This window comes from Mus caroli, chromosome X, assembly GCF_900094665.2.
Source record: "Mus caroli chromosome X, CAROLI_EIJ_v1.1, whole genome shotgun sequence".
NCBI lineage: Eukaryota > Metazoa > Chordata > Mammalia > Rodentia > Muridae > Mus > Mus caroli.
This window is the reverse complement of record NC_034589.1, coordinates 114,795,383-114,808,438: the sequence shown is the minus strand read 5'-3', so window position 1 is coordinate 114,808,438 and position 13,056 is coordinate 114,795,383. Positions and strand designations below refer to the sequence as shown.

Below are 13,056 nucleotides of genomic sequence, written 5' to 3'. Positions count from 1 at the left end.
AGGAAGGAAGGAAGGAAGGAAGGAAGGAAGGAAGGAAGGAAGGAAGGAAGGAAGGAAGGAAGGAAAAGAAAAAAGTGGCTATACCTATAACAGAACAATTTTAGTTCTAATTCCAAAAGTCCACTTTGTCTTTTAAATGTGATAATTTTAAACTCAATATATAATGTCAAACCATCATTTTTTATATCTGGGTTCTTTTTAGTAATAAAATATGTGACTTGAGCAGTTATAACAACCCCTTGCTGAATTCACTAAAATGAAACAGTATGAAGAATGCATTTAATCAAATGCTGCAGAGAAAATGATAACATTGGATATTATTGTTCAGTCAAAGCTATGACTACTTTCTATATAATGCTGAGGCTAAGTATCTACTATTAATGGGCCAAAAATCTCTATTCTATAATCTACTTCAAAACCCAAATCATAATAACACTTATGGATTGTATACATAATAGTAAATATAAGTGTAGTGATGAGTACAGAGAAACACTTGAAACATACATAAACAATTTACCCAGTGAACATAATATTGAACTAGTTATCTCTCACATACTTTCCACTTCCAAGGAAAACAACTGATAAGACTGAAGTTCATAGAAATCAACAGAAAAATAAATACACTAGCTGACTAGCAGATTTTTATGAGTTTGGTACTATTATATTTTAAGATATAGGTAAATTCAAACAAGTTTCATGTAAGATATTTCTAGTGTAATTGTAAATAAAGAGCCATGAGATACAATAATTTTTTGTCTCATATGGGACAGAATATATACCTTAGGATGAGGGAATTCTTTTTGATAAACATAAACAGATTGTATTCTGCCAAATTAAATTCATATTTTTAATATTTATTTTTAATTTTAAATATTTTATTTTTATTTGTTTGTGTATGTGTTTTCTGTCTGCATGTATATTTGTGTACCATATGTATGGTTGATGCCTGTACAAAGTAGAAAGAGTAAAAATTCTGAAGAGTGTTGTTATAGACTGTTGTGAGAACTTATGTGGATGCTGGGTATCAAAGTTGGGTCCTCTAAGAGCAGCCAGTTATCTCAATTGCTTTTTGTATTTTAAGTGTGATTTTGTGGGTTGTTGAAATTGATAAGGGCATTATATGAGTAAATAAAATCAGCCTGCTAACTGTTTAATGATCTTAGAACTAACTGAATCAAATAATTTTCAAAAAATTAAGAGATTGTCACTATACATATTTCAACCCTCAAAGAAAGTACAGTTTGTAAGGACTTGTCTGTATGTAGATTTCTGTGCTAGTTGCAAAATCTGAATTGCTATGAGTGTTTGAAATTATAGCAAGAAATGTTCTGTATATTAACTAATGAAAATAAACAATATGCAAATAACAAAACCCATTAAATGTCTAATTTTAATCCATTATCCATCTCCTTGTAAAGAGGGACAACAGATGCAGTGAATTGCAATGAACTGTCCAATGCCTAGAAGAGTGAGTAAAGGGATAATACAGAATCTGAGTCTGGGAATTGTGACCCCAGAGGCTATATCTAAGAAAGATTATTTATTTATTTATTTATTTATTTATTTATTTATTTATTTATTACTTTTTATGGAAATAAAATTTTATTATTGCAAAGAAAAGTTTTTATCTGTTGTATATGTATTATTTTGTAAGAAAAAGTCCTTCAACTTTGAAAACTAATGAATACGTACTTGTACTTGTCTTTATCTGTATGAATATCTGAATTATACGCTTCCACTTCCCAGAGGTCCCAACACAGATGAATGGATACAGAAAATGTGGTTCATTTACACAATGGAATACTACTCAGCTATTAAGAACAAGAACATCCTGAGTTTTGCAAGCAAATGGATGGAACTAGAAAATATCATCCTGAGCGAGGTGACTCAGGACCCAAAAGGACATACATAGTATGTACTCACTAATAAGTGCATATTAGCCAAAAGTAAGTACAGAATATCCAAGACACAGTCCACAGAACTCTAAAAAGTCAACAAGCTGAAGGGCTCAAGTGAGGATGCCTCAATCCCACTTGGGACACAGAAGAAAGCAATCACAGAAGGTGGCAGAAAGGGAGGGACCTGGGTGGGAGAGGGAACAGAGAGAGGAAAAGGGGAACATGATCAGGTATTGTTTGGGGGAAACAGGAGTGAAGCCCTGAGGACCAGTAGAAATAGGAGAAACAGGCAACCTTGGGAGAGACTCCCTAAAATATACCAGAGACCTGGGAGGTGAGAGACTCCCAGGACTCAAAGGGAAGGACCTTATATGAAATACTCTATAATGGAGAGAGGAAACTTGTAGAGCCGACCTCAAGCAGAAAGACAGGGCATTAAGTGGAGGGATGGGATTGTCATCCCACAGTCAAAATCTGTAACATGTAATTATTAAAAAAAAAAATGTTTGGTCCTGCTACATGCATGCACAGGTGGTCTTGCCTGCACCCATAGTGAGCTACAAGCTGCAGTCTTCCCAGGTTCCAGTGGTTAGCTGCTGCTGTACAGCTTGTATCTTCCCAGGCCATCTGCCCTGTTGGCTCTAATCCCCCTAGCCTTATAAAATGAAAGCTCCAGAGGCTTGTAATTTATCAGTCAGATTTATACCAATAAACCACCAAAATGCCCACCCAAAGAACACAAAACTCAATTGATAATAATATGAACTACACACCCAGATTCTGCGTTCCTTTCCACTACCCAATTACAGGCTCTAGTCCTATCTGACTAAGATTTCTCTGACCTCACCTACATACAGACAACAATCCACAAAATACTCTGAACCAGAGTTATTCCTGTCTGAAAGAAGAGGGCCAAAAACGGAGAAGAGCCTGAGGAAAAAGTGATCCAGTGTCAGGCCCAAATTGGGATCCAGTTGACGGGGAGGCCCCAAGGCCTGACACTATTAATGATGCTATGGTGTATTTACCAACAGGAGCCTAGCATGGTTGCCCTCCGAGAGGTCCAATAAGCAGCTGAAAGTGTCAGATGCAGACACTTGCACCCAACCAATGAACCCGTGTTGTTGAATTAGGGAAAAGCTGGAAGAAATTGAGGAGGAGGGTGACCCTGTAGGAGGAATAGTAGTCTCAACTAACCTTGGCCCCCTGAGATCTCTCAAACCCTGGATCACCAACCAGGCAGCATACACCATGCTCATGATATAAGGCCTCCAACACATATACAGTAGAGGACTTCTGGGTTTGTGTTTATTCAGAGATGATGCACCTAACCCTCAAGAGACTGGAGACCCGAGAGGGTGGGGAGGTGCAGTGCAGTAAGTAGCAGGGGAAATCCTTGGGGAGTCAAGTGGGGAGAGATATATGATGCGGCAAAGTCAGAGGGTAGATCAGGAAGGGGATAAATTTTGGACTGTCAAAAAAATAAAGATCAAAGAAAAAGAATATTTAGCATTAAAAACTAAGCAAAGGACTAGTTGTCATTTGTGACTATATAGGTGAGTGTGGAGGACCTTAGGTTAAGTGAAGAAATCCAGGAACAGGAAGATAAATAAATGTTTTAATAGCCTATGATCTAGCCTATCTAAAATGTGTATATGAACATATGTGAATATATATACAATTTCATGTACATATATAATTTTATTGTAAAAAATCTTTGAAATTAACATTTTACAAATTATTCAAATCATTGATTTTTAAAATCTGCCATTGCATAACTGTAACTTTATCTTGTACCATTCACTACATATTGACTAAAATGCAATTAATTCATAAGCAATTATTTTTTTAAAAAATCAAACTCTATATCTATATACTACATTCTGTTCAAATGAGTATTTTATCAAAGGAATGAAAATTAAATATAATATTATACTGCAAATAATCTTGTGAACTAAGTAATAATGCAGATTTACAATTAGTTTATCAATAATGACCTATTTCATTTTAAAAATATTTTGTGACAAAGAGGGGAGCAGAAGCTGAAGGAAAGGCCATCCGAAGACTGTCTTACCTAGGGACCCATCCCATCTGCTGACACCAAACCCAGACACTAAAGCTGATGCCAAGAAGTGCTTACTGACAGGAGCCTGGAATAGCTGTCCTCTGAGAGGCCAGACCAATACATATGAGGATGCTCATAGCCAACCAATGGAGTGAGAGCAGGGACCCCAGTGGGGAAGTTAGGGCAAGGAATGTAGGAGCTGAAAGAGTTTTCAACCCTACAGGAAGAACAACAATATCAACCAACAAGACCTCCCAAAGCACCCAGGGACTAAATCACCAACCAAAGAGTACACAAACAGTACCCATAGCTCCAGCTGGATATGTAGCAGAGGATTGCCGTATCGGACTTCAGTAGGAGAGGAACCCCTTGGTCCTGTGGAGACTTGATGACCCAGGGTAGGGGAACCCTAGGCCACTGAGGCAGGACTTGGGAGGCAGGTGGGGGAGCAACCTCATAGAAGAAGGGGAGGGAAGAAGGGATAGGGAACTAGTGGAGGGGAAAATGGAAAGGGGAATAACATTTGAAATGTAAATAAATAAAATGATCAGTAAAAAAGAAAATAAATATTTTGTATTTCAGTTGTGGTAAGCAGGTGTTTGTGTTGTAAAAAAAGAAAAGGCATTATTTATGCTTCTGAAGAATTCTAAATACTTTTTTTATAATTATGATATATATACCTATACACTGGCTACTTCATAAAAATAACTTGACTTTTAAATTTTTATTTGTTCTCTGGGTTTATGCTGTTACTTTTTGATCCTGTCTCGAACATTTGGGAGCAGAAGTGAAAGGTCAATCGATGATAATAAATTTGCAGCTTAATTGTCTTAATTATAATGAAATCCTGTTTTTCCACATTGTGATTCATATCCCCTCTCCAAATATATCTTATAAATACATGACTACCAATTAGGGAATTAAAATCATTAGACAATAGAGCATAATAACCTCTTATAGATCCATACATATACAGAAAAGTTATGTTTGACATCTGTGCATAGTCAAATCAATGGAAAATGGAAAGTCTCTTGACTTTGAACTAATTGTATATCCATATGCAAAATATTAAAATGACTTCAATCCATGTAGTTTATGTTATGCACAAAAACATCAGCCTTAATATAAAACTGGCAAGTACTCATGATAAGAAAATGATAACAAAAAGCATCTTTAAGTTTGGAAAATAACACAATGTAATTAAAAATGTTACTTGGACTTCATCATAAATTTGAAGAAAAATTGCTTTTTGAAAATTATCAAAGTTGCTGTTAAGAGAACATAGTGTAAGTTCAACCTGGATTTGCTAATATTTTAGTTGATGAAGGACTCATGTGAACAATATAGAAATAACACTGAAAGAATAATAGCAGTTACACTAACAAATTTTTACAGAGGCAAAATATGAATATACACTTCAGAAAAAATATACAATTGGCAAATTAGTATATGGAATGATAGCCACATAAAAATGAAAATAAAAAAACACAAGACTCTGGTATCACATATCTATTAGAATAGTCACATGTAAAAACACTGAACACACCAAGTATTTTTGCTGTTGTTAGTGTTGAAAATAACAGATGATTTGAGAAATAGATAATTTCTTATAAAACCAAACATGTGCCTACCATATGACCCAGTCATTCCACTCCTAGTAATATTTTTTAAAAGAAACAAAATATACATTCATGCAAAAACTTGTGCAGAAAAAAATAGTAGTAACTTTATTCATAACATCCACAAACTTAAAATCACAAAATGAATTTGACTAAATTATTGTACTTATAGAAAGCATATCAGTACTCAGCAACCATTAGGAAAAAATACTCTTAATATGTACAAAGCGGTAATTTTCTAAATATTTGTGCTAAAGAAAGAATGCTGGCAAAGGGATGAATTTTTCATGGTATTGCTAATTTACAATTGTAGAAAATGAAAGTTAATCCATGGAAACATAAACAGATTAGTAATTGGAAAGGGACAGAGGAAGGAATCATAGATATATGCACATATAAAAAACTGTTAGTGTTATGAAAAAAATCTGTTATCTGGGAAGCACTAAAGATTTCAAATGTGTACACATTTATTAAAGTTAGCTGTATATGTTACATTTTAATACTTATTTTTAACAGGGATAAAACTGTCAGGATGATTCATAATATCTACAGCACAAACCAAAAATATAAAAAAAAGAAAGGATGAGAGGGAAGGAGGGAGGGAGGGAGGGAGGGAGGGAGAGAGAAAGAGAGAGAGAGAGAGAGAGAGAGAGAGAGAGAGAGAGAGAGACCTGGAGGATCAAAAATAAATGAACTCATTTCTGAACTTACGTTTGGACATAATGAAGCATTGCTCAATGGGTAAATATGCTTGCAATGAAAACACACTTTGTGAGAAGAGAAAACCAACTCCACAAATTTGTCCTCTGACTTCCATATTCACTTCCACACCACACTTGCATACACATGAAAAATTTACACAAATTTAATTTAAAAACCCCTAAGAAATGAACTAGTTATGCATAGCTTTATAGATATTTGAAACTTGATAATGCAGCCACACTTTTTGTTGTGTATTTTGTGTGTTTTTGTGTGTGGTAAAAATTCAAGGGATTATGTATATGATCACATCAGGAAAGTTGTAAATAGTTGTCAAAGAGCTATGAATAGGCTGAGTAGCTAAAAAATAATCTGTGATAAACACTTTTTTTTCTGATGTAAAGAATAAAAATTTAGTCCCTGTTTAAAAAGGTTATGAAGCAATCGAATAACAGTAAAAGCATCTATTGTGTAAGAAGTTAATAGATAATCTTCTGATTAAAATAAGTATGTAATGCAATCAAACCACAACATGGCTCACAAAAATGTGGTAGGGGTATTAAATAAAATTTTTAAATATTTATAGTTATTTGCATAGCTCATTGATCTTGGACCCCAGCATGTGTGATTCCTGGAACCTATTCCTACTTTAGGAAAATAAACACACATTCAAATCTACATCTTAACTCATAATTACCTCAAAAATAGTAATCTCTGATGGTACAGAAGGTAACATGTAAATTACACTACTAAAGTACTATAAAATATAAGAATCATCATTTAAAATATGTCTATTACTCTAAGTACAAATAAATGGCATGACAATATTTATTTTGCAACCCAGTGATTTGGATTACTGTTCACATAGTGTTTGTTTAGATTAAGAATGCAAAACAATAATTCAAAGTTAAGCCCCTTCTATTTAGCATTATATTGACATATGTTACTAAAATTTCTGTCACAAGAAAAAAAAAACCCAGATATTTTGGGTTTAAGATTGGAATGGTTGAGCTCTTATGCACTTTAAATTACAAGAACCTTTATGGACATTTGATTTATGGTCAAGATTACAAAATAACCAATCATAAGTTTTTTTCCACACTCCAATTTCTAGAAATTTATCTTATATTAATGTTCTGAAGTACATTCTAATGCATGCTATAATTATAGAGGAACAATTTTTATAACAATAAAATGTTTATATGTAAGCAAAGACATGATGTGGGGAGAGATATACGTCCCCACAACAGGACTCTGATTAAATACAGCAAGGCAACCATAGAGGAGTATATATCTATTTAAAAGCAATTCATTGATCATTTTCTGTTAAAATTTAGCCATAAATCTGCAAATTTCAAACCATCATATGATGTCACATAGGTAATACAATATATATAAATTGTCAGGTTTATATATGCATAAGGAAACTTCTTGTAGGAAATGAATCAAAATGTTAAAAATGGTTAACTTTTGATAAAAAATAAGTATCAACTATCATCTTCTATACTGAATTATAACTTTAAAAATGTACATGTAATTTGAGTTACAGATAAGCAAATAAATATTCTTTTTAAACTAACAATGCATTTCTTTAAAATACATGATTAAATGAAAAATACAAACTCTAGAATAAAAAGTAGTAAACCAAGGACAGTCTCATTTTAGAATATTTCTTCCTTTGAAATTAACAATGCAGTGTATTTTATATTCTAACATAACACTTCTATTCTATGACCATGTTTAGAGAGCATATGTGCTTAACTAGATTATTTTCCATTTGTATGCCAAGTCACCTCTGTGGATATAGCTGCTTGTCTGGAAATATCAAGATATCTTCCAATCAAATCTTTAACAAATTATAGCTTATGAATTTTTATTTAAGTACCAAGGGGCAATTCTGTTCATTCATTCAAAAAAGGTGGTTAATATATCCCTTACCTTTTAATGAAAAATAGACACTGGTCTTTTGGGTTGTAGCAGACCTGAATCCTGTAAATAAAAACAATAGATATCTGTTTTTAAACCTCATTTTGAAAAAGTTTTTTCACATATTACTTGACTTACAAATTACCCTTTAATATAGTTACAATTTCAAATTAGAACGAAATTGGTGGCAGATGACATCTTAAACATTTAACATTTAACTTGCATTAAAACAAATCTCCCCCTCCCATCCTGCTTTTCGTGGAACTGAAACCTGCTGCACAAAAGTCTGAAACAAATCATCTGCCTTTAAAAAAATATTCCCTAACACTTAGATAACCCTTTGTTTTATCTAAAATGTTTGTACAAGCTTTAAAAAGAACTACGTGGAAATTTAGCAGTAAGATTAGAGTATAAAATATTCTACCTTTAAAACAGATTTTTAAAAATGGTGTAACTGACTCACAGCAACATGGGTTTGCAAACCTTGTAGATGGATATAAACCAGGTTTGCCAAACATCACAGACATCACTTATTAAATCCACTATGTAGAATGAAATATGCCTGCTGTCTAGCCTCTCCCGCTTTTGCCAATAAACGACTCCCCCCTTTACAGTGTAAAACACATGCTCATGGAATATTTAGAGAAAATCTTGTTTGCTTGCGTATGTGTTCTTTATTTTTCCTCAGTCATTCACAGTCACAGAATTCAATGACGTCATTTAAAGCATTTTCACTTTTATTATTATTATTATTATTAACAGTTTGCTGTGTGGAGGTCGTGATCAACCAAATAGGAATTGAGGAGGGGAAGTTTTCTTCCTTTGTTAGTAACTATAGCTGGCGTTTTTAGCTCTTGTCTATTTTCTCTTTGAATTAAAAACATGTAAGGAGAGAATTTTGAAAAGGTGGGAGGAGCCGTCTTTGGGGATATTTGCCTTAGCAACCCAGGTGCATATGGGAAGGTGGGAGGAGCCTAGAGGAATGGCGTTAGTCTTTGGCCATTCTTTGGCCGCAACACTAGTCAATCAAGTCCTCTCAGCAAATAAGGAGTGAAATGAAGGCATCCTGGGAACTAATTTAACCAGAGGGCTGTCAACAAGGGAGGGGCTGCCCATCCTAACCCAGGAGACGGTTCTGAGTCCAGTACTGCGTCATTGGACTGCAGCAGGTCTCGGCGCAGGTCCATTGCGGCCTGACAAGCCTCGTAGCTAAGGCTCCAGGCTGCTTCCCCTGCTGCGGTTTCCTGCGCGCTGCCTCTGTGACCCCGCCCCCACCGCGCCACTGCCACAGCTGCTGCAGTCCGTGTTGCCACTGGATCCAGGCCGCCGCCGCTGCAGTCTCCGCCGCCCGACCCTCTCCGGCCTTCGCCACCGCTGCCACCGCTGCCACCGCCCCCACCGCCGCCGCCACCGGAGCATCCGTGAGTCCTTTTCTGTCCGTCTCTGGGTGCACGATCTCTGCTGTTGTCACCACCTTAAATAGGTGTACGGGGCTAACAGTATGGCAGAAGCGGATCCTAAAATGGTCACAGAACCTGGTGCCCATGGGGTTGCTGAAGAGGCGATGGCTAGCAGAGCTTGTGATTCTGGGGATGAATCTGACAGCAATAGCTCTAGCAGTACCACTAGTTGCAGCAGCAGCGGCAGCAGCAGCAGCAGTGGCAGCAGTAGCAGCAGCAGCAGCAGCAGTAGCAGCAGCAGCAGCAGCAGCAGCAGTAGCGGTAGCAGTGGCAGCAGCAGCAATGGCAGTCATTTAAACAGAAAGAAGAGGGTACCTGAGCCTTCCAGAAGGGCCCAGCGACGTCCCTCCGGGAAACTTTTCTTGGATAAGCTGCCCCAAGCCGTAAGAAATCGGGTCCAGGCACTCAGAAATATTCAGAATGAATGTGACAAGGTAGACACCTTGTTCTTAAGGGCAATTCATGATCTTGAAAGAAAGTATGCTGAACTCAATAAGCCTCTATATGATAAGCGTTTTCAGATCATAAATGCAGAATATGAGCCTACAGAAGAAGAGTGTGAATGGAATTCAGAAGAAGAGTTCAGTGGTGATGAAGAAATGCATGATGACACACCTAATGAAATGCCACCCTTAGAGGGTGAGGAGGAAGAAGAAAGCTGTAATGAAAAAGCTGAAGTGAAGGAAGAAGGAAAGCATGTTCCAGAAGAAGTTCCTGAGGCAAAAGTTGAAGAAGAGGAGGCTCCCAAAGAAACTCCTGAGGTGAAAACTGAAGAAAAAGAAATTCCAAAAGAAAGTGCTGAAGAAAAAGCTGAAGAACAGGAATCCTCTAAAGAAATTCCTGAGGTAAAAGGTGAAGAAAAAGCAGACTCTACGGATTGTATAGATAAAGCTCCTGAAGAAAAAGAAGACCTCAAAGAAGTTACCCAGGCAAATACAGAAACTAAGGATCAACCTACAGAAGAATTTACACCAAAGGCTCCAGCAAGAGAGGCTCAAAAAAGGGTCCCCGAGACAAGGCCTGAAGAAGGAGTCAATATTAAAAGGGCTCGAAAGGGAAAACCTAAGAAAGAAGATCCTAAAGGTATTCCTGACTACTGGCTGACTGTTTTAAAGAATGTTGATAAGCTTGGGCCTATGATTCAAAAGTGTGATGAACCCATTTTGAAGTTCTTATCTGATGTGAGCCTGAAGTTCTCAAACCCTGGCCAGCCTATTGGTTACACTTTTGAATTTCATTTTCTACCTAACCCATACTTCAGAAATGAGCTCCTGATGAAGACATACATAATAAGGTCAAAACCAGATCACTACGACCCGTTCTTCGCGTGGGGATGGGAAATTGAAGAGTGTAAAGGCTGCAAAATAGATTGGAGACGAGGAAAAGATGTTACGGTGACAACCACCCGGAGTCGCCCTGGTATTACAGGGGAAATTGAAGTCCAGCCAAGAGTGGTTCCTAATGCATCCTTCTTCAATTTCTTCAGTCCTCCTGAGATTCCTTTGATTGGGAAGCTGGAACCAAGAGAAGATGCTATCCTTGATGAGGACTTTGAGATTGGTCAAATTTTGCATGATAATGTCATCTTGAAGTCAATCTATTACTTCACAGGAGAAATCAATGATCCCTACTACCATGATTTCAGGGATTATGGAAATAGGAAGTACTACAAGTAGAAAGGGCAAGCTGAAAAATCTTTCAAGAATCCTAAAAAGTTAAGCAAGCAGAAGTGAAATAGAGTCATCTAAACTTCTAAAATAGAAAACTTGCCCCATAACCTGAACAGTATTACTCCTTATAGTCTGGTGTTTTCATTTTTCCTGGTAATGTCTTAAAAAGTGTCTTAAGCTTCTGTTTATTCTATCTTGCCTGTTGTATTGTAATATTCTTCAAAATATGTAAACTGCTGTTAATTTCCAAAGCATGTTTTGTTTGGTGCTACAGTGTTGGTTTTGTGAAGTCAGTTTTTGTCATGTTGCTATTAGATTGTACCTGTGAAAATTGTCAGATTTGTTAGAGAAATCCTTGCCTGAATAAGCAACATTTTAAATGCCAATATACATGTGTTTTCTCTTTCTTTTTTTCAGCCCAGAAGACTAAAGACTTAAATCTGCTTGCACTAGATGTGCCTTCATTACTTTGCCATAGAAATGTAGTAATAATAACAACTGAAACATTCTATTGTGAAATGTAGTTGCTTGAAAAAAAGATGAGAATATATTTAAAAATGTCAGGATCAAGTAGATTTTTGTGGGTTTGTTTATGTGATTTATTGGTCTGTTAGCAAAAGTATTGTTTACCACTAAGGTGTTAAATATGGTATAGTATTTTAAAAATTTTCTTCGTTGTATATTGTGTAATTGAAAACTAAAGAAACCGTATTTTCTTTGTAATGTGTTCTACATTGCCTTTTAAAAATTATTTCATCATTTGATACATTATCATGTTCTTTTATTGTACCTGGAGTAAATATCAAATAAACTGCCATGCTATAAAGACTTACCATTTTCTTTTAATTATAAAAACGGCTTATCAAAAACTAAAGAACACTGAAGAAGATGAAAGTCTAATAAGCATAACTATTAACATTTTCATATTTTTCCTAGATCATAATTCTTCAACTAGAAGATACCACTGGAAGTATTGAAGAGGAATGAATGGGATAGGAGAAGGAGGAGAACATGGGAGGAAGAAGAGGAATGTGGAAGTAGATATGGGAAAGAATTGGGCTGAAAAAGAAGGAAATGGCAAGAAGGTGGGAGAGAAATATGGGTGTAAGGAAGGGGAAGGGATTGAACTAGGGGAGGGAACAGTTGGGAAGAGAGAAGAGAGATTATCTTAGAAAGATATTGATTTCACATTTTCAGGGCCCATCCTATACTATGACTTTGGAGGATGTTACACTATCATGACTTGTGTTTTCTTATAGGTGACATCATTTTTCATCCATACTTCACAGATGTTCTCAAGGTAATCATATCTTAAAATTTGGGATTGGGTCTAGCAAGAATAGGCCACCTAAGTTCAATTTCACTAAAGTATACTGAACCAGGAATAGAGTATAAAGTCATAATACGCAGTGGAAGTAATAAAGTACTTTATTTCACATTTGGCATTTCTCCATATATATATATATATATATATATATATATATATATACATATATATATATATATATATATATATATATATATACATACATACATACATATATATATATATACATATATACATACATATATATATATACATATATATATGTGTGTGTGTGTGTATGTATGTATATATATATATACATATATATATACATATACATATATATATATATATCAGTAACTTCCTTTTATCCTTGCTTAATAAGAATTTTGTCTCCCATATACATAAAGAGA

General features: G+C 35.5%; 1 protein-coding gene across 1 annotated transcript; it reads left to right on the top strand.

Annotated features, from left to right (window-relative positions):
- The first annotated feature begins 9,334 nt into the window (after window positions 1–9,334).
- Nap1l3 (nucleosome assembly protein 1 like 3) lies at window positions 9,335–12,163 on the top strand. Its single transcript, XM_021153938.2, has one exon. The coding sequence runs from the start codon at window positions 9,709–9,711 to the stop codon at window positions 11,341–11,343; it is 1,635 nt and encodes a 544-aa protein (XP_021009597.1). The 5' UTR covers window positions 9,335–9,708; the 3' UTR covers window positions 11,344–12,163.
- The last annotated feature ends 893 nt before the right edge of the window (window positions 12,164–13,056 follow it).

Bases quoted from the DNA above. Each gene is read 5' to 3' on its own strand.
- Nap1l3 (XM_021153938.2), top strand. From the start codon at position 9,709: ATGGCAGAAGCGGATCCTAAAATGGTCACAGAACCTGGTGCCCATGGG.